The sequence below is a fragment of the Clarias gariepinus genome, chromosome 24 (genome assembly GCF_024256425.1).
Source record: "Clarias gariepinus isolate MV-2021 ecotype Netherlands chromosome 24, CGAR_prim_01v2, whole genome shotgun sequence".
NCBI lineage: Eukaryota > Metazoa > Chordata > Actinopteri > Siluriformes > Clariidae > Clarias > Clarias gariepinus.
The window spans coordinates 11,793,983-11,818,906 of NC_071123.1; the positions used below are offsets into that span (position 1 = coordinate 11,793,983).

Below are 24,924 nucleotides of genomic sequence, written 5' to 3' on the forward strand. Positions count from 1 at the left end.
GTTGATCGGCCAATGACCAGATTTGGCTGGATTTCAGGTTGATGGCTGGATTGCTCATGACCGGTGATCGGCCGCACAGCCTCAGGTATAGACAACTATGTCCCGAGCTCAGAAGCTTTCAAGTTATGCAAAAGAAACACAGTTTTTCATTACATTATCAAAAATCGTGCATGTAAAAGCTTCTGATCTGCCTTTTTAGTACCCTCTTTTTAATGTGTTTTTGTGTACAAACATAATAAAGATCACTGTACATTTTCTGTCATCATTTATCAAAAAAAAAAAAAAAATGCAGGCGATACTACAGTAAGTACCCCATACTGCTTCCACAGGATTAATAGGTTCATTATTAATAAAAATCATCATAAAATCATCATCCTTTGATTAATTAATTATCAGCAGGTGTCCAGAACTCTATAAAAGCAGAAGTTTCGGCAGCATTCAGGTGTGTGTTAACAATAACAAGAGGGATAGACATAAGTAATGGTGACAGAGAGACAATTGTTGCTGCACATCCATCTGGAAAGGGTTATACATTTTTTTTTACAAACAATCAGAAGATCAACGTTCTACAGTAGTGAGAATGATTATTCACAAGATTGGCATTTAAGATAACTGCCAATCTTCCCATGTCAAACCAAGCAAGAGTTTCATCTCAGACCATACAGGCCTCACTCTGCATGTTAAATGTTAAAGTCCATGACTTGGGCACCTTGCAGTTAATTAGCCAACCATGAACTCCTCAGTATACCAAAGTATTCTAGAGGAAAATGTGAGGCCATCTGCCTAATAGGTAAAGCTTGGTTTACTCCAAATGTGAAGTTTCTCCTGAGAATGACAACGTAAAACCCTTGAAAATATCGAACCTTTTTATATATGAAGCAATAGGCAGCTTTAACCAATCATTAAAATTCCAGAAACAGTCTTTTACACATTCTTGTGGTATATATATCGTTATTCGTATCTTTAATTTTATTATAACTAGATATTCTGTGAAATTGATTTATCCTTGTCTTTATAAGACTTCTCTTGTTTTCTTAAGGAGAGCTCTGCTGTGGAGGATTGGGTCAGAGGGGTGACATGATGCCTTTTGGACATATAGGCCTACAGTAGGAGGAGCATGAACAAGCTGTTGAAGTTGTAGTAATCCTTAAAGTGCTGGATGACTATGCAGCAACTTTATAAGTGATGTTTGTACATGTCTGTACTCTAAACATTGAGTTTTAAAAGGGCTGCAAGTACATCTTTTGAAGTCATCCAAACGATTTTTATTGAACTTGTTCTGTTCTGGAGCCACATGCTCCCCTCAGATTTACATGTTGACAAACAAACTCTTGTTGCCATACACTTTTGTATCTGAAATTTTGGAAAAAAAAAAATGTTGTGCTGGTTATGATATTGTAATATAAAAAAAATCTGTAAGAAACTGATAAGCATCTGGTGTTATCCAGGCATTGTATTGCCATTTAAGCATTTTACTCACAAAAGAGTAGTTTTGGAAGAATAGAAGTTTTTTTAAGTAATGTTTGTGTGTTTTAATTGTTAAGGTATTGTTAGTCCGAATGGCTTTTATAGAAAAACAATCACTTGAACCAACTACATCAATATTTTCTAAAAGTCGCTAAAAAGCTGTGCAACTTGTTATTAAGCAACTTTCTTTATTTTATGTTGAGTTTTATGTCAGTTGCCCTGCTTTTTAGAGACTTTTATTCTTTTTTATTATGATTCACTTTTTCCGACTAGTTCTATTTAAGTGATTTTTGATTCAATGGGGTGATCCAACAGTGATTTTTTTGGCTGTGGCAAGTCAAAATTAACTCAGCTTTTCAAAAATCACAGTTCATTCCTGATTTAGATGTGAGGAGGGGGGTAATTACTTTTTCACATAGGGCCAGCTAGGTTTAGACAGCTTTTACCCCTCCATCATTTTAGACTGCATCTTGTATTTGTTCAGGTTATCTTTGTGTAATATTAAAATTTTTTGATGATATCAATAATTTAAGTGTGACAAATATGCAAAAAAATCATTAAGAGGCAAATACTTTTTACGCCATGTTAAATAAGAGCCATTATTGACAATTTATGAAGTTGTCAGAACAAAAACCAAATGAGCTTCCTTGACTAATTCTGGGCATATGTAGTGCAGAAGACGCAATATATTACAAAACAAACAAAATATCAGTGTAATGTATTTTAATATAGCCCTTGACATTGGAATTTCCACTGACACAGCTCTGGACCTCAGTAGAATAGCAGAAAACTTGGACACCTCTATGACACCTTAAAGAAAGTTAACCAAATCAATAATGTGCTAGTTAGGTTGAAATAGTTTTGCTGCAGGCTAAAGACAATATCATGTAAAACTGTGTAAAATAATATTCAGTGTTATGTAAGCTAGCAACATAAAGGTGATTTAACAAAACTAAGTTACTAGTTTAGTCTATTTCATTACATACATAATATTTTACTCATAAGGTATGCTGCGAAACTTTTTTTTTTTTTTGCCATTTCTCATTTGTTTTCCCACTGTGCATCTGATGGTTTTGACCTTTTCTCATTTTTTGATTTTATTGATTTGGCTAGCATCAGGATATTGCCCACCCCCAATTAGGACTCAAGCCTAAACCATTTCAGTGTCTCGGAGTGCAGACTGTTATTCTTCATAATTTTACATAAACCAGAAAAAATGCAAGATACCTGTGACACTATATAACATATATTTACAGTATCATGAATTAACTTTGGGTAGCAATTCATAATGTGATAAATTTTACTAATTGCACCGCTAGATACAGTTACAGATGCACTTTCCCCCTGCATTCTTCCCTGCACCCAGGCTTCCAAGACCTCAGGAGGTGTCTATCTCGCTGCCACTTTCCATATTGTATGCATATACAGTAAGAGGCAATAGCCTGCCTTACATACTAGAATCGAGAGGCCCCAGGTTAGTAGTTAGTAACCTGGTAACCAGTGTAAGAATCTATCCAATGACAATAAAAGTGTCTGCCTAATGCCTAAATATAAATGTAATTAATGTAGTTGACTTGTTAAAAAAATAATAATGTATTAAACCTTTTGGGGCAAACTACTAAAACAAACAAGTAATTCAGCATTGTTCTTCTTTTATAATTTTTTATTTATTTATTATTATTTATTTTTTTTACTTTCCAGGCAATAGTGTAGAACAGTAGAGATGGAACATTCTATTGGAATGCTGTAGGCCTGTATTTTATATTCCATCAGTAATACTTTGCTTACATACTCATATTCACTTAACATTATGATTATACTGAAGATGAAACATAGTTATGTTCAAACATATTTCTAAAAACTACATGTGTTATATTTCTGTATACTGTATTTCTAAGAATGGTTACAGTGCGTTCCAATCAATTGGTATCATTCCAGATGCTTGAAGTAAGATGTTTGTCTTTGAGAAGTGTTTGCATCCAAAAAAGCCCATGTGAGCAGAGAATGGTGAGGGATGGCTTGTCTCAAGAACATGATGCTTCGACTATAAATAAGAGAAAATCTATTAGTCACATGGCTAATGGTTAACAGGCCTACAGAAGTTGCACACATTGGTTTAGAGACCTCTGTGTGGTGGGTGGAGTTTTCCTAAAAATAAAGGGGCTCAATTATGTACAATTCCACACAGCTCTGGTGGTGACATGCCATGGCTATGTAAAAAATAATCATGGCCACAACATGTGTATACTGAGATCCTGATGTGAGATGATAGCTTAGAAAGACAACAAACTTGACTGGTCTCATAGCATAACAGCAATCTATAAGAAAGCACAGGTGGTATTTTTTGAGAAGGCTCAGGTCTTTTATTGTCTGCAACCCCATGCTTCAGACGTTTTATAAAATCGTTTTGGCGAGTGTCATTTGACACTTGAGATGGTCTGTTGGGGCTGAAACATTAAAATATCAGACAGAAATAGACTGGACAAAGTCAAAGGCCGGATTGGAATGGAGCTTGACACTGTGGATGTAGTAACGAAGAGGAGGATTCTGTCCAGAATACGATCCATCTTGAACAATCCTTCTCACCTGCTATTTAGTGTTCTCTCTGACCAGAGGAGCAAATTCAGCCAGAGACTTATTACCACCAAGTGTTCTACAGAAACCCAACAAGAGATCTTTTTTCTCTGTGGCCATAAAATTATACAACTCTTCTCTGTAACATGGACACTATAGAAAGAGTCGCTGTTAATAACAATAATACAATATTATTACTTACCTGGACAAATTTGTGCAATATTTACCAATGCTCATGGGCCGTATCACTTGCTAGTGCAAATTTTTACACATATAATTTACCCATGCAATATTTATTTAACAATGCTTTTGGCCTTACCAATTTCTGATTTACCCATATAACTTGTGCAATACCTTTTCCTATTTACCTCACATGTGCAATATCTGGATATTGAATTATGTTTAGTATGCAATGTTTGGGGATTTACTTTTTTTTCTCCTTCTTGTCCAATTTATTACTCTTTTTCTTTCCTCCCAGGAAATGACTATAAGCAACGATAACCAAAAATAAACAATTTCCCTCTGGGATTAATAAAAAAGTCTTTAAATCTTGAATGTGCAGTAACAAAAAAGTGAAGATTAAAGTTAGATTATCGTGTGAAGAAAACATTAAGTAACATCTGCCTTTATAAGAAAGGATCCATGGTGGCCACATTAAGTAACTGAAATCATTTACTTTTGCAATGTGGAACAGTAAGTAATGGTAAGTAAAAGAATTTATGTTTGTCAGTACTATACTATGTTTTCTCATAATTATATATTAATAATATACTGTATGATATACTGCTTTACTATACTGTATATTGTTCCCTGCCTGATGAAAAAGGAAATAAAGAAAAAAAAATTGCACACTAATGCAGTCAGGTCCATAAATTTTGGAATAAAAATACATTTTTGGCCTGTAATCTCTATACCACCACATTAAATTTGAAATAAAACACAATAATAATTCCTAAATGTATAATCCCCCACATTGGTCAAACCCCTTATATTAAAGCTGAAAGAGTTTTATTTCAAATTCACTGTGGTGGTGGACAAAGCCCAAAGGCCAAAAAGTGTTATATTGTGGCGTGGGCGGGGCGGCGGCTGACGACCAGCATGCCTTGCGGGGATGTCGGTGTGTTCACCCTGATGGGGAAGGGTGTTTGGGTTGGTGGCTTCGGCCCTGTTTGTGTGTGTAGGGGTGTGACATGTGAAATGTGCTCCAGCTCAGGCTGATGCTGAATTGGCTGTAGGCTCCTAAGTGAAGGTGCTGCTCATGCCATACCTGCTGGGTGCTAAATAAAGTACTCCCAGCCATTGCATTGGGCAGCAAATAAGCTCACTCGTCTCTCCAGCATTTTTTCCGGCGTAAAAACGCTACAATATTTTATGGACTTCTCCATATTTTGTTGGACAACCCCCTTGCTTTAATTATAATATGCATTTGCTATGACATCCCAATGATCCAGAATTTAATAAATGTTGGACCAAATTCTTGTAATGATTATGGGAGATCTATATCACATAACACTTCTCCAGACGCTTGTACAGTGCCTTAGATTACACATAAATAATAAAATTCCAAATATAAAATGCCTCATTTAAATGTTTTATTGTATGTTTCAGTCAACACTACTTTAAGTTGTAGATACTTTAAAAGTTTGTTAGCATACTGTAACTTATAATGAAATATATCTTCCTGTGGTTTTTTTACATTAGTTTTTATGTAGCCATACAAAACAAATAAGCAAACATCTCAGTTACATCATTCATAAATAGATAAAGCTGATGTGATAAGAGTTTGATGTATTAATGGTGTTAATATTGTTCATCAGTATGACGACAGTTGTGAATTCTGACAGTAATCAGAGAATTTTAGATATTATGTGATTTTGACTAAAGATTTAATTGAAGAGTTTTAAGACTGACTAAAAGGTTTATGGGTCATCCATACTCCAGTTGTATTATAACTTCAGTGCTTTCCGTTAAAATCTACTCAGTCAGGTGTGAATGTGTTACAGTAGTTCATTTGTAACTGCGATGCGAGCAAAAATGTATGCCCCACTTTGAACAGAAGAAGAGCAGCATGCAGTGACAGGTTTTTACATTTAGGCATTTGGCAGACGCTCTTATCCAGAGCAACTTACATTTTTATCTCATTACAAATCTGAGCAGTTGAGGGTTAAGGGCCTTGCTCAAGGGCCCAACAGTGACAACCTGGTGGTCGTGGGGTTTGAACCTGGGACCTTCCAAACTGTAGTCCAATGCCTTAACCACTGAGCTACCCCTGTTTTTTGTGGTATGAGGGTGAACCTGGTGCCAAAACAAATTACGGAAATGCACAAATAGAAGGGTTTGGAAATCTGAAGGCAAAATTTAGACCAATACTGTAGGAATGGTGAAAGGTTCTTAAAGAGAATCATTATTGGTGATGAGGTGATTGGTGATCATCGATAAGTGTCTAAAAGTTAACGGCAGAGTATGAAATGGAAACATCCTGACTAAGTTTATCTATCAGCTGAAAAAAATGGTGCTCACAGTTTTTAGTGATTCTCAAAGTAGTAGCCAGTATTCAAACATTATCGAGAAAAAGTTTTAACAATCAACAGTGTTAGTTACAGTGAGATTAAATGCAGATGACTGCCCACACTGTCGACCCTCTTCAAAATCTTTGTTTTGAGGTGTTAAAGCATCCTCCCCATAGTTCTAATCTTGGTCCCTGAGATTTTTTACCTGTTTGGTCCCCTGGAAGCAGCCCTACGAGGATGAAGATTCACCTACTGTATTATGAAGTGAAGACAGTGGTACATTCGTCGCAACTCTGAACTAATGCATTTTTAATGAGGAAATATAAAAGCTTGTTAAAATCTATAAATAGCTGTTTAGTCTGGGAAACGAGCATTATCAGGTACACAACTGTCATTTATGTGGGCATTTTGTGTTGTTTTTGTTCAGTTTGTATTTTGATTTAAGTTATGTTGATTTGGGCTCTCATATTGGCAATGTTTTCTGTATATGTTCTGTGTGTCTATGTTTGTGGAGCTGATTCAGTCATGTCATGTGTGGTGAAGTTCATGTGTATGTGGGTATTGTGGTTCTTGTCCCCCTGTTTTCGTGTGTGTTTAGCTAGAGCAGGTAAGTAGCTAGGTGTGTGTTTGGCTAGGAGCGTGTTTAGCTAAAATCTATGTTGAGCTAACTGTCGTGCTTCTAGCCATAGCCTCTTTGTGTCTCTAGCCTTGTTGTGATCCCTGCCTCCCTAGTTCCCCAGTGAGCCTAGCCTTTGAGTGTCCCCTAGCCTAGCCTTTGAGTGTCCCCTAGCCTAGCCACTGGGTATCCCTCGTCTCTGTGTTTCTGTGCCCCAATTCCCTAGTGTTGTGTTGAGCTATTAGGTAAGTGTAGCTTAGTGCATGTCTTATGTGACTGTCACTATTAAAAAGACTCTTTTGTTGACACAAACCCTCTGCATTTATGCCTGCTCTATCCGCCCACGGCGATCAACATCCGCCATTACACCCAGTTCGTGACAGAATGTTTGACCCACCAAGGCATAGCAAAGGGGGCTGGGACTTTAATGTTGGGGCGAGCGGACAGGAGGCCCCAGCAGCATCCGAGAGCCTCGTGTGGAGGCCCCAGCAGCATCCGAAAGCCTCGCGTGGAGGCCCCAGCAGCATCCGAGAGCCTAGCGTGGAGTCCCCAGCAGCATCCGAGAGCCTCGCGTGGAGGCCCCAGCAGCATCCGAGAGCCTAGCGTGGAGTCCCCAGCAGCATCCGAGAGCCTCGCGTGGAGGCCCCAGCAGCATCCGAGAGCCTCGCGTGTTTCTGTGCCCCGATTCCCTAGTGTTGTGTTGAGCTATTAGGTAAGTGCAGCTTAGTGCATGTCGGGCTAAAACATCCTTAGCTAGATGTATGTGTAGCTGACTGCCATGGTTAGCTATTAACCATATTTAGCTAATAGCCATGTCTAGCTGATTGCCATGTCTAGCTGATAGCCCTAGTCCTGTCTCTTGTCCCTGGTTTCTCCGTGTCCCTGGTCTCTCCGTGTCCATGGTCTCTTCGTGTCCCTCCTCTTGTTTCTCGTCTTGTCATGTTTTGTCATGTTTCAGCTCCACGCATAGTTTGTGAGTCCTGTCACGCGTTTCGTCCTTTAGCCTGTGTTTCGCCACAGGGCGTTTGCTAGGAGTCCTTCAGCCTGTGTTTTGCCGCAGGGCGTTTGATAGGAGTCCTTCAGCCTGTGTTTCGCCACAGGGCATTTGCTAGGAGTCCTTCAGCCTGTGTTTCGCCACAGGGCATTTGCTAGGCATCCTTTAGCCTGTGTTTCGCTACAGAGCTTAAACGTAGTGTAACAGGTATTAGAGCCTGTTGGTGTCCCTTAGTCTGTGTCCTGCCAGAGAGCCCATGTTTAACCCCATGTTATTGAGTATTATTTGAGTTTGTTTGTTCCTTTGTTTGTTTATGTTTTTATTATTTATACTTCTGTGACTGTCATTATTAAAAAGACTCTTTTGTTGACACAAACACTCTGCATTTATGCCTGCTCTATCCGCTCACGGCGATCAACATCCACCATTACACCTAGTTCATGACAGATAATTAAAAATTAAATGTTTAAACTTTTCTAGTCTCTGAGATTTGAACAAAATCTTGGTTCTTCCAACTGAGTAATGGTTTCTGTAATATATGCGTTATCTCATTTCCTTAAAGCAAGTGATAGTTTGCGTAAAATCATGTACAATTCTTGCTGGTTGGTAGGTGATCTAAGACTTATTTAATGCAATAAAATGTAAATTAAGTATTTAAAAATTATACAGTGTGATTTTCTGGATATTTTTTTAGATTCTGTCTCGCACAGTTGAGGTGTACCTATGATGAAAATTACAGATCTCTCCATTCTTTATTGGTGGAAAACCTGAAAAATTGGCAGTGTATCAAATACCTATTTGCCCCACTCTACTGTATATATGTTCACAGAAGCAAGAGGCCACAACACAATAATCATACCTCATTAATATGCTGCCTTACATTATTTTCTTATTCTTTTACAAAGTTGCCATCTCATTCAATTTAGTATAGTCTTAGTGTTATAATTTTATTAGTATTTATACAGCTTTTGTCAGCAAAGCAAAAAAGTGATCTGGTTCTTTAGTCTGATCTCGTCCTTTAGTACTAGATAATCTGCATTATTAAGTACTGATTATATACAGTGGAACCTTGGATTGCGAGTTACTTGGTCTGCGAGCCTTTTGCAATACGAGAAAAAAATGTATATAATTTTAACTTGATAAACGAGTGAGATCTTTAAATATGAGTAGTATGAGTAGTTTGTTTGCCGAGCATCATTTGATCACAACGGAGCCAATGGTTCTTCTCTCTCGCACGCTGCGAGATTGTGGGTAATCGTCTCCCATGCTCAGTCTCAGTGAGCGTGCGTCACTTGTATAGTCAACATATGTGCTGCGTGTATTATTTATTATAACTTTGTTACCACATGTGTGAGCAAACATAAAGCAAAAGCAAGTGTCATTAGAGAGGTTCCTTGTTAAAGAACCAGTTTCCAGAGTCTCCCCATCAGAGAGCAGAAAAGATGGCGCTGATGAAGTTCGGCAGCCTTCACGACTGATCCGACCACCTTTTCTTTGTTTTTGTTTTTTAAGTTAGTTTTCAGCGTTTTAAAAACAGTCAAATTACCAACATTGAGTACATTAGGTACGATAGAGACACTCACAATTCGACGTTTTTAACTCTGGATCCAAGCTGGCCAATGAGATCCTGAGGATAGAGACACTCACAATTCGACGATTTTAACTCCGGATCCAAGCTGGCCGAGTGAGACCTGAGGAAGAACATAGGATGCGATGCAAAGTGGCGGCCCTGAGGGAAACGAGCCAGCGTCAGGAACAGGCTGAGAGCTGATGCACACCGCACACCTCGCGGGGGGCCTTAATAGTGCCAACCTAACCGAACTTTTATCAGCACATCACCTGGACAGCACATCACCTGGACAGTGGACCATTGTTACACTACAGTCAAGGATGGCTACAAGGCACAATCTTGTCCGCCGTTTGGTAAATCAGACCATGCCGCCATTTTCCATATGCCAAAATACATGTTAAAATAAGGCTGAACAGGAAGTTCCAGTTCAGAGGGAGGTCGCGCGCTGGACGGACCAATTGGTAGCCGCGTTACAGGATGCACTTGATGACACAGCCTGGGACATGTTCCGGAACAGCTCTGATGATGTCGGCGTGTTTACGGAAGCTGTTGTGGGATTCATTGGGAAGACTATCAGAACATTTCTTAACCAGAATCTCGAGATATCTCGCACCGCTGCCTACAACGTGGGACTTGTGTCGGGGGACATGGACCCGTACATGGCTGAGTCATATAACGTGCGTAAAGCGATGAAAGAGGCGAAGCAGCACTACGGAAGGAAACTAGAGTCACAGCTAATACAGAGTCACTCTAGGAGCCTGTGGCAGGGACTAAGGACAATAACAGACAAAAAAACACCAACATCCAGTATGACGAACGCGGACGCGAATCTGAACACTTTCTGCGGTCGCTTCGAGGCTGCAGCTAAAGACACTAGCGATGCTAATGCTAGCGGTGCAAACGGCTGCAGACAGGAAAACATTGCCTGCACTGGAAACACGATCATCATCTCCAAGCATGACGTGAGGAGAGCCTTCAACAGAGTGAACACCAGAAAAGCAGCAGGACCAGACGGCATCTCAGGTCGTATTCTCAGAGCCTGCGCAGACCAGCTAGCACCTGTGTTCACAGAGATATTTAACATCTCTTTATCTCAGTCGGTGATCCCCACATGCTTCAAAGAATCCATCATGGTTCCTGTCCCGAAGAAACCCCATCCTGCCTCCCTCAATGGCTATCGCCCTGTAGCCCTCACCTCAGTAGTGATGAAGTGCTTTAAACGCCTGGTCAGAGACTTCATAATTTCTTCTCCACCCGACGCACTGGACCTACTACAGTTTGCATACCGCCCAAACCGCTCCACAGACAATGCAATCTCTCATCTCCTTCACACATCACTTACCCACCTAGACACTCGGAGGGGGAATTATGTTAAAATGCTCTTTGTCGACTACAGCTCTGCATTTAATACCATAATTCCCCTCCACACTCACCACCAAGCTGGAGCACCTGGGACTTAGCTCATCTATGTGTCAGTGGATCTCCAACTTCCTAACTGGCAGACCACAGGCAGTAAGGATGGGCGGACATGTCTCAGCCTCCATCACTCTCAGCACTGGAGCCCCCAGGGTTGTGTTATGAGCCCCCTGCTGTATTCTTTGTACACCTATGACTGCATGGCCACTACCAACTCCACCGCCGTCATCAAGTTTGCTGACGACACTGTCGTGGTGGGCCTAATCACGAACAACGATGAGTCGGCCTACCTAGAGAGATTGGAAATCTGGAGAAATGGTGCCAGAGGAACAATCTCCTCCTGAACGTTAGCAAGACAAAGTGATGGTGGACTTTTGTACAAAGCAGGAGAGGAACTACCAGACCCCAGTCATTAACAGGAGCCCAGTGCAGAGAGTGGACAACTTTCGATACCTCGGTGTTTACATCACGCAGGACCTATCATGGTCCTGTCACATCAACACCGTGGTGAAAAAGGCCTGGCAGGTTCTATACCACCTCAGACACTTAAGAGACTTTAGACTGCCCTCTGTCAGGTGCTTAGGAATTTCTACTCCTGCACCATAGAGAGCATCCTAACGGGAAACATTATGACCTGGTTTGGTACACCATGCAGGACAGACAAGCTCTACAGGGGGTGGTGCATTCAGCTGAGCGCATCGTCCACACTGAGCTCCCTAATCTGCTCTCGATCTACATCAAGCGGTGCTGGACCAAGGCCAGGAAGATAGTAAAGGACCTCAGCCATCCCAACAATGGACTCTTTCAATTCTCTCTGTTGCGGTCTGGAAAGCGATTCCGCTCCCTGAAGGCCAACACAGAGAGACTAAGGAGGAGCTTTATCTCGCAGGCGATAAGGTCTCTCAACCACAACACAACAAAGGACTAATACCATCTTTTTAACACCCATCACTGACTGGTCATTCATGGCCACTTTGGACACATTCATGCACACTTGCACTACATATTTATATTTTCATCTATGGACCACTGCACAAATCACTTAAATAAGACACTTTAAAAAGACACTTTTATGCATATTTGCACACCCCAGCCGTTTCTAAAATTCTATATTTCTGTTTTTGACAAATTTATATTTTTCGCTTTTATATTTCTATATTTACATATATTGATATTTTGTTCTTGTTCTTATTTGTAAAGTATATTTTACTTTGTACATATGTTTACTTTGAATTTTTTTTATTTGAATTTGAAATAATTCTGTTAGTATATGTTTGCATGCGCAATTGTGTCATTAGAGAGGTTCCTTGATAAAGAAGTTTACTGACAGAGCAGTGTTTCCATGAATGTGTGTGCGTGTGTTTGTGTGTGTGTGTGTGTGTCCTACACGGTAGCCCCCTTCCTCCTCCTCTCCTTTCCCGTCTTACTTAAGCTTCAAACACATGTGCGCGCATGCGCACACACACGCACACACATAGAAACACTGCTCTGTCTGTATTCTTTTTAGTTGTATGCAGGTTGATTTGTTTTATTTTTACTTTATATTTTGGATTAATTATTTTTATATGAGTATTTTTGGATTGTGGGACAAATTATAAGAGTTTCCATTTTTTTATAGGGAAATTTTCTTTGATATATGAGTGCTTTGACATACAAGCATGCTTCCAGAACGAATTATGCACTGTACTGTACTGTAGCAGTAAATTATTAAATAAAATCTGTTGTGTATGCCTTTATACTATATGCAGGTCATTTGCACTATATTAATGGGTTACCCATTTGATTTTAAAAGTCACTAACTCAAAATATCTCAAAATAACTAAATAGCAATAATTTTGTAATTATTACTTTATTACTGGGAATAAACCATTTTTTCTTAAAGATGGTATTATAAACTCACTTTACATGTGAATGCTAAATAAAACCTCAAACTCTACATCATGAAATTTTTGATATTCAAACTTACTCGATCAATGAATTTGCCTTTCCTCTGAGCATATGACCCCCACAGCAGGAAGACCAGGCCTTTTAGATTTCTACTTAGGGTTTGGATCACTGCATCAGTGAAATCTTCCCATCCATAACCTTGATGGGATGTTGGCTCTCTGCTTCTCACTGTCAGGACAGAGTTCAGTAGTAGAACACCTGATTGCAGAAGAAAAGAAAGACTTTGAGGTTTTAATTTGCCACTTCAATTCTAAATGATATTATTACTTAGCTCCCACTTTACACCAACAGAATTCCTTAAAGTCCTTAACCTTGTTTAGCCCATCCTGTCAGGTTACCATGATTAGGGTGTTGAAAGTCCTTGATATCTATTGCAAGTTCAGTGAATATATTTTCCAAGCTGAAGCAAAGGAATAGTAAACAATAAATACATATTTTGCTTGGATAATCCACAAACAGAAAAAGATCGATATTATAAAAAGTTAGACTTCAAGGGTTTAAATCATGTACACTAAATTCATTTAAAATAGTTGTTACATTTGTCTGTATACCTTGGAGGTGGTGGTGAAAGCCTTGGTACACTGAAGCACAGACCATGAGCCTGGCCTTTTCTGGGATATGGGTCTTGGCCAAGGATGACCACTTTCACCTGAATATCAGGGCAAAAAATGTAAACCTTGATGAGCTCATATGCAACTTTTTAAAATTATATTATCTTAAAACTTACAGCTTCGAATGCACACATGTTTGTCCATAAGAAGACTTCCTCTTTACTCGGATAGACAGTGAAATGTTTCCTCTCTTCAGCGACAAAAGACATAAGCTGAATAAGAGAGGCGGCTTAACATCAGCTTTGAAACTATGACTCATACCAGTACAATGGCTTTGAATGTAAAATGTCTGTTGGATTTGTACCTTAGTGAAGTAAGGTTTGGTGAATTCAGACCCGATATGCTTGCGCCAGCTTTCTCCAATGGGCATAAGTTCATTGCGGTCAAAACGCCTCTTCAAAGCTTCTTGTCTCTTCTGTTCTATTTGCTTCAGCTGCTCAACTGTAAGCTGCACACCACTGCTATATATTTTTTCTTTTAATAGAGAAATTAATTCCACAAAGAAAAATCATTAAATATATCAATATACAAGTCAATCTTAATATAAGTTAGATATACTACTCTCTCTCTATTTTATAAATATATTCATACCTTGAGACATTAATAAGACACGTTTTGTATATGCTGCTGGAAAATTATCTGAGCACTGCATGAAACATGCAAATATATATGCTCTGAAAGTCATAGAATCGAAAGTGAAACTTTGAAATAGTACCCTGAAATAGTAGTGAGGTTTACACCACAGTTGCAACTGTCTCGCATACCTACATTGTTACATGGTAAAGAGTTGGTTCCAAACTACCAACATTAGTATGCAAAAATTAGGATTAGCTTGCAACTTTGGTTTCTGTACAGAGAGTGTCTAGACTGAGTTTATAGAATGAAATATTCTGACTATTCTATTTCCACACAACTGTATGAAATGGTGCAGCTGTGCAGCAAAGCACATATTTGATTTGCAGATCTGCACTTTCTCTGTAGGAACAGCCTATGGTTTCATGTGAGGGTGTATTATTAATAAATGTATTATTTTAATTGAAGTTTACTGATTTAGCAAGTTTGTTGCTTTAGGCATATTAAAACATTATTTGATTATTTAAATATTATAACTTATTGAAGGGGTCATACAGGCCTACATGCACTTTTTTAAGCTGTTTGGACTGAACTGTGTGTTAGGAGAGTGCGTACACAACCACTCTACGATGATAAAAAGCCGCCCAGTGGTTTTCTTTTCATTTATTACAATAACATGCCCCTTCTGAAATCAGGCCAATCGCAAATGCCTGTCGATGTGACGCCACACCACAAGAGGCCGCTCCTACACTAGTTGATTGACACTGGTGTTTTAGCAAAGACCCGCCCCGAGTGAGAAGAAGCTGTCGGCCATTGTTTTTCGCCGCTGGAGCAAAATGGCGCCTAAGCGAGTGTGGTGTACAGTTGCTGGGTGTAATAGCGAACACAGCAGTCGTCATTCACTACCGACATCTGAGCCGCTGAGGACGCAGTGGCTGAATTTAGTTTTTAAAGCTAACGTCACCCCCGATTTACCTAAATGCGTTTATGTTTGCGATAATCATTTTTCACCAGACTGCTTTATAAACGCGGGTCAATATAAAGCAGGTTTTACTAGGAAGCTGCTCCTAAAAAATGGATCTGTACTAACGCTTCGTGTTCCTGCTTCATCTTCACCAGGCTCAGTGAGTAATTTCTTTTTCTATGACTCTTTGCAGATCGCCTTTTACGATCTGCAAAGTATAATCACGATAAATGCGGTTTTCCAGTTTGGACTGCATTACCCACAAAGCACTGCGTTGTGGGTAATACAGTCCAAAGCATTGCCCGCACTGGACTACACTCCCGTGGCTATACCCCACCTGTGTTGTGAAGACACGCCCCACAGAACTGGGGGGGGGCGGGCTCAGCAGAGATCATAAGCATATAAAGGAACATGCACTGAAATAGGTTGCTGAGAACAGAGCTAGTTTTTACCAGTTAAAAGTAGTGTTTTTTTTTTAACACAACCATTGAGAATTTTTAATTAAATATATTACAAACTTTTCATTAGGACCCTAAAGATCATATTAACATTTACTGAAACATGTTTCTGGATGATCCTTTTAACTTCCTTTTTCTCATACTGACCACAATGACATTGTACTGCTTTCTGTTTTAAAGCAAAAATTATACACTAAACAAAAATATAAACTCAACACTTTAATTTTTTCTCCCATTTTTCATAAGCTGAACTCAAAGATCTGTAACATTTTCTACATACACACAAAAAAAAACAATTACTCTCAAATATTGTTCACAAATCTGTCTAAATCTGTTTTAGTGAGCACTTCTTCTTTGCTGAGATAACCCATCCCACCTCACAGGTGTGGCATATCAATATTGCACAGGTGTGCCTTAGACTGCCCACAATAAAATGGCACTCTGAAATGTGCAGTGTGATCACACAACACAATGCCACAGATGTCGCAATCTTTAAGGGAGCGTGCAATTGGCATGCTGACTGCAGAAATGTTTACCAGAGCTGTCAAGGGGAGGCGTTTAGACGAGGCGTTGGTTGTGCTGGAGAAAGAATTTAAATAGGGATTTTACATTTTGATATTGGATTGTGTTTTCTTATTTTGACTTTTGCTTCCTATTGCTTTGTCCCTTTGGTTTGGTTGCTTGGCTGTTTTTACTGTATATATTTGTAGATAATCCCATTGTAGATAACTTCACTGTATGTTTTGCACTCACCGGTAGTAGAGGTGTCACTGCCATTTATTTTGGGAAGAGGGAATTTCTTCACTGTTTTTGGTTTATTAAGTCAGGGAAGGTACCTGTATTTTTTTATTTGTGTTTACTTTGGTAGGCAAGCTAGTTGCTAAAATACAGATACCTTTTTGTTTATTATTTTGGCCTGGGTTGATTTGACCATGTTCACTCTTTGTTCTACTTTAAAGGAGTTTGATAAATATAGGGAAGATGATCTTCTCCTAATAGCTAATTTCTTTAATATATTCGTTCCCAAATCAGCTAGTAAAAAGGTGGTTAAGGCCACCATCTAGGCACTGACTGAACAGGTCCTATCTGCCCGAGATGTATCTCAGGGAGTTGGTACTTGCTCACCACTTGCTCCACTCCAGTCCTCACTGGTGAGCCAGCCTGTTTCCGATGTCAGACGACATGTGGGTAGTGCCAATATTTAGAGAAGAGGAGGTTGATTCCTATTTCGCAGTACTTGAGAAAATTGCAACAATGTTAAATTGGCAAAAAAGTGTGTGGACACTGTTGCTGCAGTGTAAGTTTACAGGAAAAGGTAAGGAAGCATACTCCTAGACAGAGAACAGAGCCTTGATTATGACGTGGTTAAAGCTTCAGTTTTGCATGCTTGCGAGCGGGTGACTGAAGCATACAGGCAAAGTTTCAGGAATTTAGTCAAACCTATTAGCCAAACTTTTGTTGAGTTTGCTCATGAGAAATGTAAGAATTTTTGAGCAGTTTAAAGAATTGATCCTACTAGAAAAGTTTAAGACTTGTCTTCCAGAGCAACTAGTGATGTATTTAAATGAACGGAAGATCGATGTGTTGTCTAGAGCTGCTGTCTTAGCTGATGTATTTGTTTTGACCCATAAAACTGTGTTGTCATGTACTAACTCTTCCTTATGCCAGTTGAAGTTGCATAACACAGCCGCTCAGGCTCGCTCGCCTGTTCCTTTTTTTTTTTGTCTGAATCCATTTGCATTTACACTTTTGCCCAACTCTGCTCTTCCCTATTGGTTTCTTATCTCAACATTAATTGGTTGTTTAAAAAAAAAAAAAAAAACACTTTCAAAACCCTGACATCTATTGGGACATTACCCAGTCACTACTTTTTATTTATTCCAACCCAAGCCCTCACAACTTAGTGACTTGATTGGATATTGGGCAGGTATGTAGATAGACCCTCCTCATCGGACATCAGTTCCAGTATTGCAGTCTGCAACAGTTCTTTCTCTGCATCTGTTTGAATAACTCTACACCTGGACTCCAGCAACTGCAAAACATACCATACGCTAAGCCCTAAAAACACTCAGAGATGTGAGAGTGCTGAGAGTGAGGGAGGCTGAGACATGTCCACCCATCCTCACTGCCTGTGGTCTGCCAGTTAGGAAGGTAGAGATCCAATGACACAGAGAGTCCCAGGTGCTCTAGCTTGGTGGTGAGTGTGGAGGGAATTATGGTATTAAATGCTGAGCTGTAGTCAACAAAGAGCATTTTAATATAATTCCCCTTCCTAGTGTCCAGGTGAGTGAGTGATGTATGGAGGAGATGAGAGATGGCATTATCCGTAGAGCGATTTGGGCGGTATGCAAACTGCAGTAAATCCAGTGTGTCAGGTAGTGAAGTCTCTGACCAGCCGTTCAAAGCATTATGTCACTACTGAGGTGAGGGCTACAGGGCAATAGTCATTGAGAAAAGCAGGATGGGGTTCTTTGAAACAGGAACAATGATGGACTCCTCAAAGCATGTGGGGATCACCGACTGAGATAAAGAGAGCTTGGATATCTCTGTAAACAGAGGTGCTAGCTCATCTGTGCAGGCTCTGAGGACTCGATCTGAGATACCGTCTGGTCCTGCTGCTTTCCTGGAGGCTCTCTCCTGAAGGCTTTTTTCACATCATGCTCGGAAATGATGAATGCATTTCCGGTGCTGGCAGTGTCTTCCTGTCTGCAGCCGTTAGCATTAGCATTGCTACCGTCTTTAGCTGCAGTCTCGAAGCGAGCATAGAAGGTCATGTGCCAGAGTCATGTCTATGTTCGTCATACCAAATTTTGGTGCTTTGTAGTCCATTATTGTCCTTAGTCCCTGCCACAGGCTCCTAAAGTCACTCTGTTGGAGCTGTGACTCTAGTTACCCCCCATAGCATTGCGTCGCCTCCTTTACCGCCTTCCGAATGTTGAACGATGCAGCCTACTACAGGTCCTTGTCCCCCGACATTCTGATGGTCGTTTTTTTGTACGGTATCATCCCACAACCACTTCCGTAAACACATTGTCATCAGAGCTGTTTTAGAACATGTCCCAGTCCTCGGTTGGTTCATCTAGCATGCGACCCCCCTTTGAACCGGAACTTCCTGTTTGAGCCTTTGTTTATATTTGGCATGAGGAAGATGGCAGCGTGGTCGGATTTCCCAAACTATGGCCGAGATTGTGCCTTGTAGCTGTCGTGGTGGTGTGTGAGTGCCTCATGCAGCTCGTATAAGGCAGTGTATGTGTTCACTTTTGGTGGTATATAATTGGGGCTGATTATGACCGATGTAATCTCCAGAGGAAGGTAAAAGAACGACAAATGATTGTGTATAGAGTGATTAAAAAACAATGCAATGCATGTTATGATGAGGAAAATCTCCATCTCTTTCATTTCAGAGATTAAATAATGGTAACAATGTCAATTATAGAATCTAGAATCCAGAAGATTTGAAATTAACATGAATTTAGGAAAGGCCTGAAGCAGGTCTTTTAAAAGGCCTCAGACTCCAGAGGGTTTTAAAAGTACTCCTCATCCCAGGAGTTGATTTGAGTTGGCTTAAAGTAGAGAAGGGTGGATTTTTTCTCTCTCTCTGGCCTCCCTGTTTTTGTGTGAGAAATTTGAATGTATAGGTGTGAACAGCTGAGACATGTTCACATCAGTGGAAGTGGGGAGGGGTGCATTTAGTGCATTTAAATGTTGTCTGACATAGTAAAACACAAGCAGGAACACCAAAGCAACAACAACTGAGAACAAATAGCAAATAAAAAGGCTCTGATTATACTGAATAAATATTATTTAGTACAACAAAATCTCTGGAAAAAATCCTATGAAACATTTACACAAATGTAAGACAATTTATTTTTTATGTTATTCTAATTTTCTATTCTGAAAGTCTATTTTTCCAGTTATTTCTATATTTAAAGTTTGATGTCTTTAAATGTAAAATTCTTTAAAAAAAATAACAATAAATAGATACAAACAGAGATAGTCTACAAAGATAACCTATAAAGCACTAAATGTCAGACCATGGGAACTGAGTGGACTGCTGGTATTTTATGATCTGCCATGCCTACTTCATTTTAAAGGTGCAGGTGGCTTGTTGGTACCTTGTTTAATAAAATACTACAGTAGAAGCTGAACTTTTTCTTCAAAGCCCCAAAGTTATATATTAGCCTTCCAATTAATGTTTGCAGCTCAGACACAAAGCCAGTGTTTAAATCTAGGCTGAAAACTTGTATACTTGGTAATTTTTGTAAATTAGTTTGTTAAAGGAGCAGATTTGGGACTCTCTCTCTGTTGAGCCACACATCTAATACCGTTCAAAAGTTTTAGAACACTTTCTAACTCCATGATGGTTCCTGATTTTTATTTCTTTCTACATTGTAAAGGAATGCTGAAGGCGTCCAAAACATGCATTTATCTCCTTTGAACCGTTGATATTGAGATGTTTCTGCTACTTATGCTCTGTAAAGACTTCATAACGCCTCTAATCTGAGGTGCTGTTAATTGGTCATTTTTCAGGCTGATAACTCTAAATGAACTTCTCGTCTGCGGCAGAGGTAGGTTTTGGTCTCGCCCTCCTGGGACGGCCTTCATGAGAGCCAGTTTCATTATGGTGCTTGACGAATTTTGCAAATGCACTTGACAATACTGTTCTTGCAAGAACTATTACAAAAAGGCTGACCTCTGTGTCTTAAAATAACAACTAACTGTTGTTTTTCTTGTTGTTACATAATTACCTAATCCCATATGTGTTATTTTATAATTTTGAAATCCCCAGTATTGTTGTAGATTGTAGAAAAAAAAAAACACTAAATAAAAATAAAAAAAAAAAAAGAAATTTGCAAGTGTTCTAAAACTTTTGAACGGTAGTGTAGCAACAGTGAGCTACCAGTAATCCTAACCCCTTTTGCCCCCTGGATGTGTATGATACATCCTGTTGCCCCACTTCTGCTTGGAGTTCTTGTCGGCTGGGTGCCCCTAGCTTCTGATAAGGATGGCCCTATATTGCCTGCCTGGTGATGTGTGTGGTGACTGAGGACGGTTCCACTTGCTGACCATGAAGATAGCCTTGTAATAGGCCATTAACAGCCTCCATCAGCAAAAATATATTTTTTATTAACTTCAATATTTTGGTTGTTATAATTTTCAAACTTATAGCCAGTATAGCAGGGATTGATTTATGGTCACACTATCTGGTATGAGATGGGTTCCCTTTTTTAACCTGGTTCATCTCAAGGTTTCTTTTTCTTAATCCGAGGAGTTTTTCTTGCTCCTTGCTCATCAAGGACAAACTGATATTTATATTTTATTCTTTTTTTCCTTACATTGCATGCATCTCCCTAACCTCATCTCTCTTGAACATCCTTTCTTTATATCTTCATTTCCACTCAATTTATCAGAGAACTAGTGAAATTAACGAAGCTCTTTAACAATCTGTCTTTCTCTCCTTGCACAGACCACGTCTAACCTCATCCCTTTGCTAGCCTGTGGCCCTTTATTTATTGTTTCCCCACATTCCTTAAGTGGAAGAGACAGTTGGCCCCTGCCCTGTGGAAAACCTTCACCTGTGTACCTTTTTATATCATCTATAATGTACTAAATCAGTAACCTGATTAAGTAACCTGATACACTTGCACACCATACTGCTACTGTAATAAGCCTTATTAAATTACCAAAATACCAAGCTAGTAGGGGTGTGATGGTACACAAATGTCATGGGTCAGTTAAGTATCTTTTTGGTACAGTGAAAAAAAAGCATGAAAAATCTTTTTTATTTATTATGACTGAATTGTAAATATATAAACCAACTAATATAAAAACCAGTAAAAAAATGGCCATAAGTTTCTGAACACAAGGAAGACCAAAGGAGAACTAACAAACATAATTGTTGTTATTATTATTATTATAATTAAAAATTATTATTATAATATTATTATTATAATATTATTATTAAAAGTCTTTACTGTTTTATCCACTTGTCTTTGCCCATTGCTACTGTGATTCATTGGAAAACCGATATGTTCCCAAACACGAGACATAACCTTGCCATAGGCAAAATAGGTGAAAAATTAATTCACTTACTGTAAGAAAACTTGCATTTTATGTAGAAACGTCTATTTTTTAGCCATTGAAAAATAAGAAAGTTATACTGTCTTTTCACTTTTATTATTTAACAAAATAGCAACACAGCTATAGTACACTATTCAGCCACATTATTATGACCACTGAAAGAAAAACTTATTAAAATTTATTATTTTCTTACAGTAGCACCAGGAAGTGGGTATGATACTGTCAAGAACTAACCTTAGGTGACCAGAAGACGTAGCTTTAGCGGTTAGCCCTTTGTTGCGTGAATGGTAAACCCAAACGCGGAAGAACACGAGTAGGCAGGATAATCGCGCTATTTAATCTAAGGACGCTCACAAATGGGGAGCAAGGGAAAGACACAATCTAACCCGCGTCCTATAAATACACACCCAATCAGAAAGCAAAATGGTTTAAGAATGGTTTGAGAAATACAACAATGATTTTGGGGTTTTGAATTAGCCTTAAAATTCTTCAGATCTCAATGTAAATGAGCATCAGTGGGAAGTGCTGGAAAAAGGTCTGATCTATGGACTCCAGCCTCTTGAGTGTACAGAACATTCTCACTGATGCTGAAAGGCTACTGGCAACTTTTAAGATTGAATGAAGAATTTTACTCAATTCATGTGTTGACCCCGTGAATCAATCAACACACCATACATTTTACTGTGACAACTCAGTCCATTCCATTTGTTTGTTTTTTTGTTCATTTATTCATTTTTTATTGGTTCTCTTGCATGACTTAACTTGGATCTTCAAGCTTTTACAAAAAAGGTCATGTATTTCAACCGAATTATGAATATTCTTTCTTTTCAGTTATCGAAAAAACTGACAGATCATCAGCTCCCTATGCTGATACAGCACTACACCTATGCTCACAAGGCTTCATCATTGAACATGCTAAATTATTTTTCCATTATGGGAACGGGGAGGTAAACTAAGTTTGTAAGTTTTACAAAAAAGGCACACTGTTTCTTGTCAAGTATCACTTTATTCGTGAAGGTTTCAGTCAACTGACCATCAGAGCACAGAAGCAGTTATGCATGTAACATGCATGGGTAAAACTAGATTATATTGACTCGGATCACAACGTACATCGAACCAAACATTCTGTACTGATTGTTAGAGTACAAATATGTGTACCATTACACCCCTACAGGCTAATGTATCATATATATTTTTTACTTCCACTTTTACTCACCCAGTTTTAACACTAATCCAGTTTGTGCAATATAATATTTCTGGAGTGCTAAATATGCATCCATACCCACAAATGTGTGTCCTACATTGTGGGGAAAATGTAAAATGAAACACAGGCAGCTTTATTGCATTAGTTTTACATCCATTTTTATCCTCTATGATAGGGAACAGAGATTTTTTTGTAAATATTAAACGCCAGAAGTGACTATTATGCACCATTAACATTAATCTATGTAGCTGCATTTCATGGCATGATTTTTTTTTTAAATGTGACATACAATTCACGTTCTGTATTGACCTTCATTAACAACAAACACAAAATGTTTCACACTGAAAAGTCCAATGTTTGCTCCTATAACGCTTGACCTCTCATTAAATATGAAGTAGCAGGTTTTTGCTTTTTTGAGAAGTAAACACTGACTTGATTCATAATTGCTCAGTGGCATTGAACTTTACTTCGGGACATTGCGTTGCACTCATGCCACACCGAAATGCAATCATTATTAATTACATAGCCTTAATCTGTGGAAGGTGTTTGTTCTGTATTCCTAATGCATTGATTATTGAACTCTTAAACGTTCACTGGAATCAAAATCTTAAATAGACAAACTATATGCAACACAAACCACTTGCTGTCTAACATGCTGCACAGAACATTAGGCATCACTCTTTTCCACCGCAAGGCAAATGCTAGCAAAGCTTAGTGATTATACTGTTGGTAAGATTTAGCTTGAGGTAGTCACTATGTCTTTTCAGAATAAATAAAAATATTTTTTAAAAATTGTATATGCTCCTAAAAGGAGCAACTTAAAGTATTTCCCCCAGTTTAAATCTGTTTTTCCAATAAAGGCCAGGAGCCCTATACTGCCCTATAATGTAGCCCGAGCAGCAGTTTGAAAAGTAATTCATCGGGCTTCATGTGTGTGATTACATGATATACTTCATCCTCCGTGGTTGATGTATAGCTGTTGTAACCGTATGGGTGAATGGGAATTACCCAAGATTAGATTACAAGTAAACAAAAAAAAATTAGAAATAAATGATACCAGTTCAAAGTATATCTACAGTCTACTGATGATATGTTTTTGCCACTTGCTTTCTCCTTTTACAAGTACTAATTGTAATGTTATTGCATTTAAAGGCAAGGCACAGTCATCCAAACTGAATACACCACAAAGTTGAATCTGTAACATAATATGAACTGGATTTATTGTGGCTGTAGTCCTGCTTTTAGTAAAACCTGGAATGCATGCACAAGATGGTTTAGGACACACGTCTGAAGTGTTCAGGTTCACGTCAGATGAGCTCCAGCCAAGAACTGTTAAAAGAGGCACCACAACTACATTTTTATCTACAGGGCGAGGGCCAGCATTTCATTACTGCTCCATGAAGACCAAGTTCAGATGTTAGCTCAAAAAAGAATGCATTTAAAATGAGAATCTATTATGTGACTAGGATTATCTGAAAATGATTCACAAAGTAAAACACATGGATATACTGCAACCCTTTTTAATATATACAGTCCAGTCCATAAACACACTGATCAGCCACAACATGAAACCCCAACCTTATATTGTGTAGGTCCCTCTTGTGCCAGCAAAACAGCTTGTTGAGGTACAGACTGTGAAGGTGTGCTGTGGAATCTGGCACCAAGACATTAGCAGCAGATCTTTTAAGTTCAGTCAGTTGCAAAGAAGGGCCTCCATGGATGAGACTTACTTGCCCAGCACAGGCCACAGATGCTCAATTAAATTATATATGATATGATGTCATGATTCCTGAACCATTTCTGCAATGTGGCAAGACACTGTATTCCCTTAGGGAATACCATTGACATGAAGGGGTCTACCTAGTGTGCAACACAATTGAAGTAATACGTGTCAGAGTATTCCCAGCAGGACATTGTCCAAGACAATCATACTGCCTCC

At 38.9% G+C, this 24,924-nt stretch overlaps 1 protein-coding gene across 1 annotated transcript; it reads right to left on the bottom strand.

Annotated features, from left to right (window-relative positions):
* Positions 1-3,131: 3,131 nt before the first annotated feature.
* ungb (uracil DNA glycosylase b) lies at positions 3,132-14,366 on the bottom strand. Its single transcript, XM_053486000.1, has 7 exons — positions 14,297-14,366; positions 14,010-14,179; positions 13,822-13,917; positions 13,646-13,743; positions 13,406-13,494; positions 13,114-13,292; positions 3,132-3,511 (listed from the first exon to the last, which is right to left on the bottom strand). Exons 1-7 carry the CDS (start codon positions 14,355-14,357, stop codon positions 3,371-3,373), a joined length of 834 nt encoding a protein of 277 aa, XP_053341975.1. The 5' UTR covers positions 14,358-14,366; the 3' UTR covers positions 3,132-3,370.
* Positions 14,367-24,924: the final 10,558 nt, after the last annotated feature.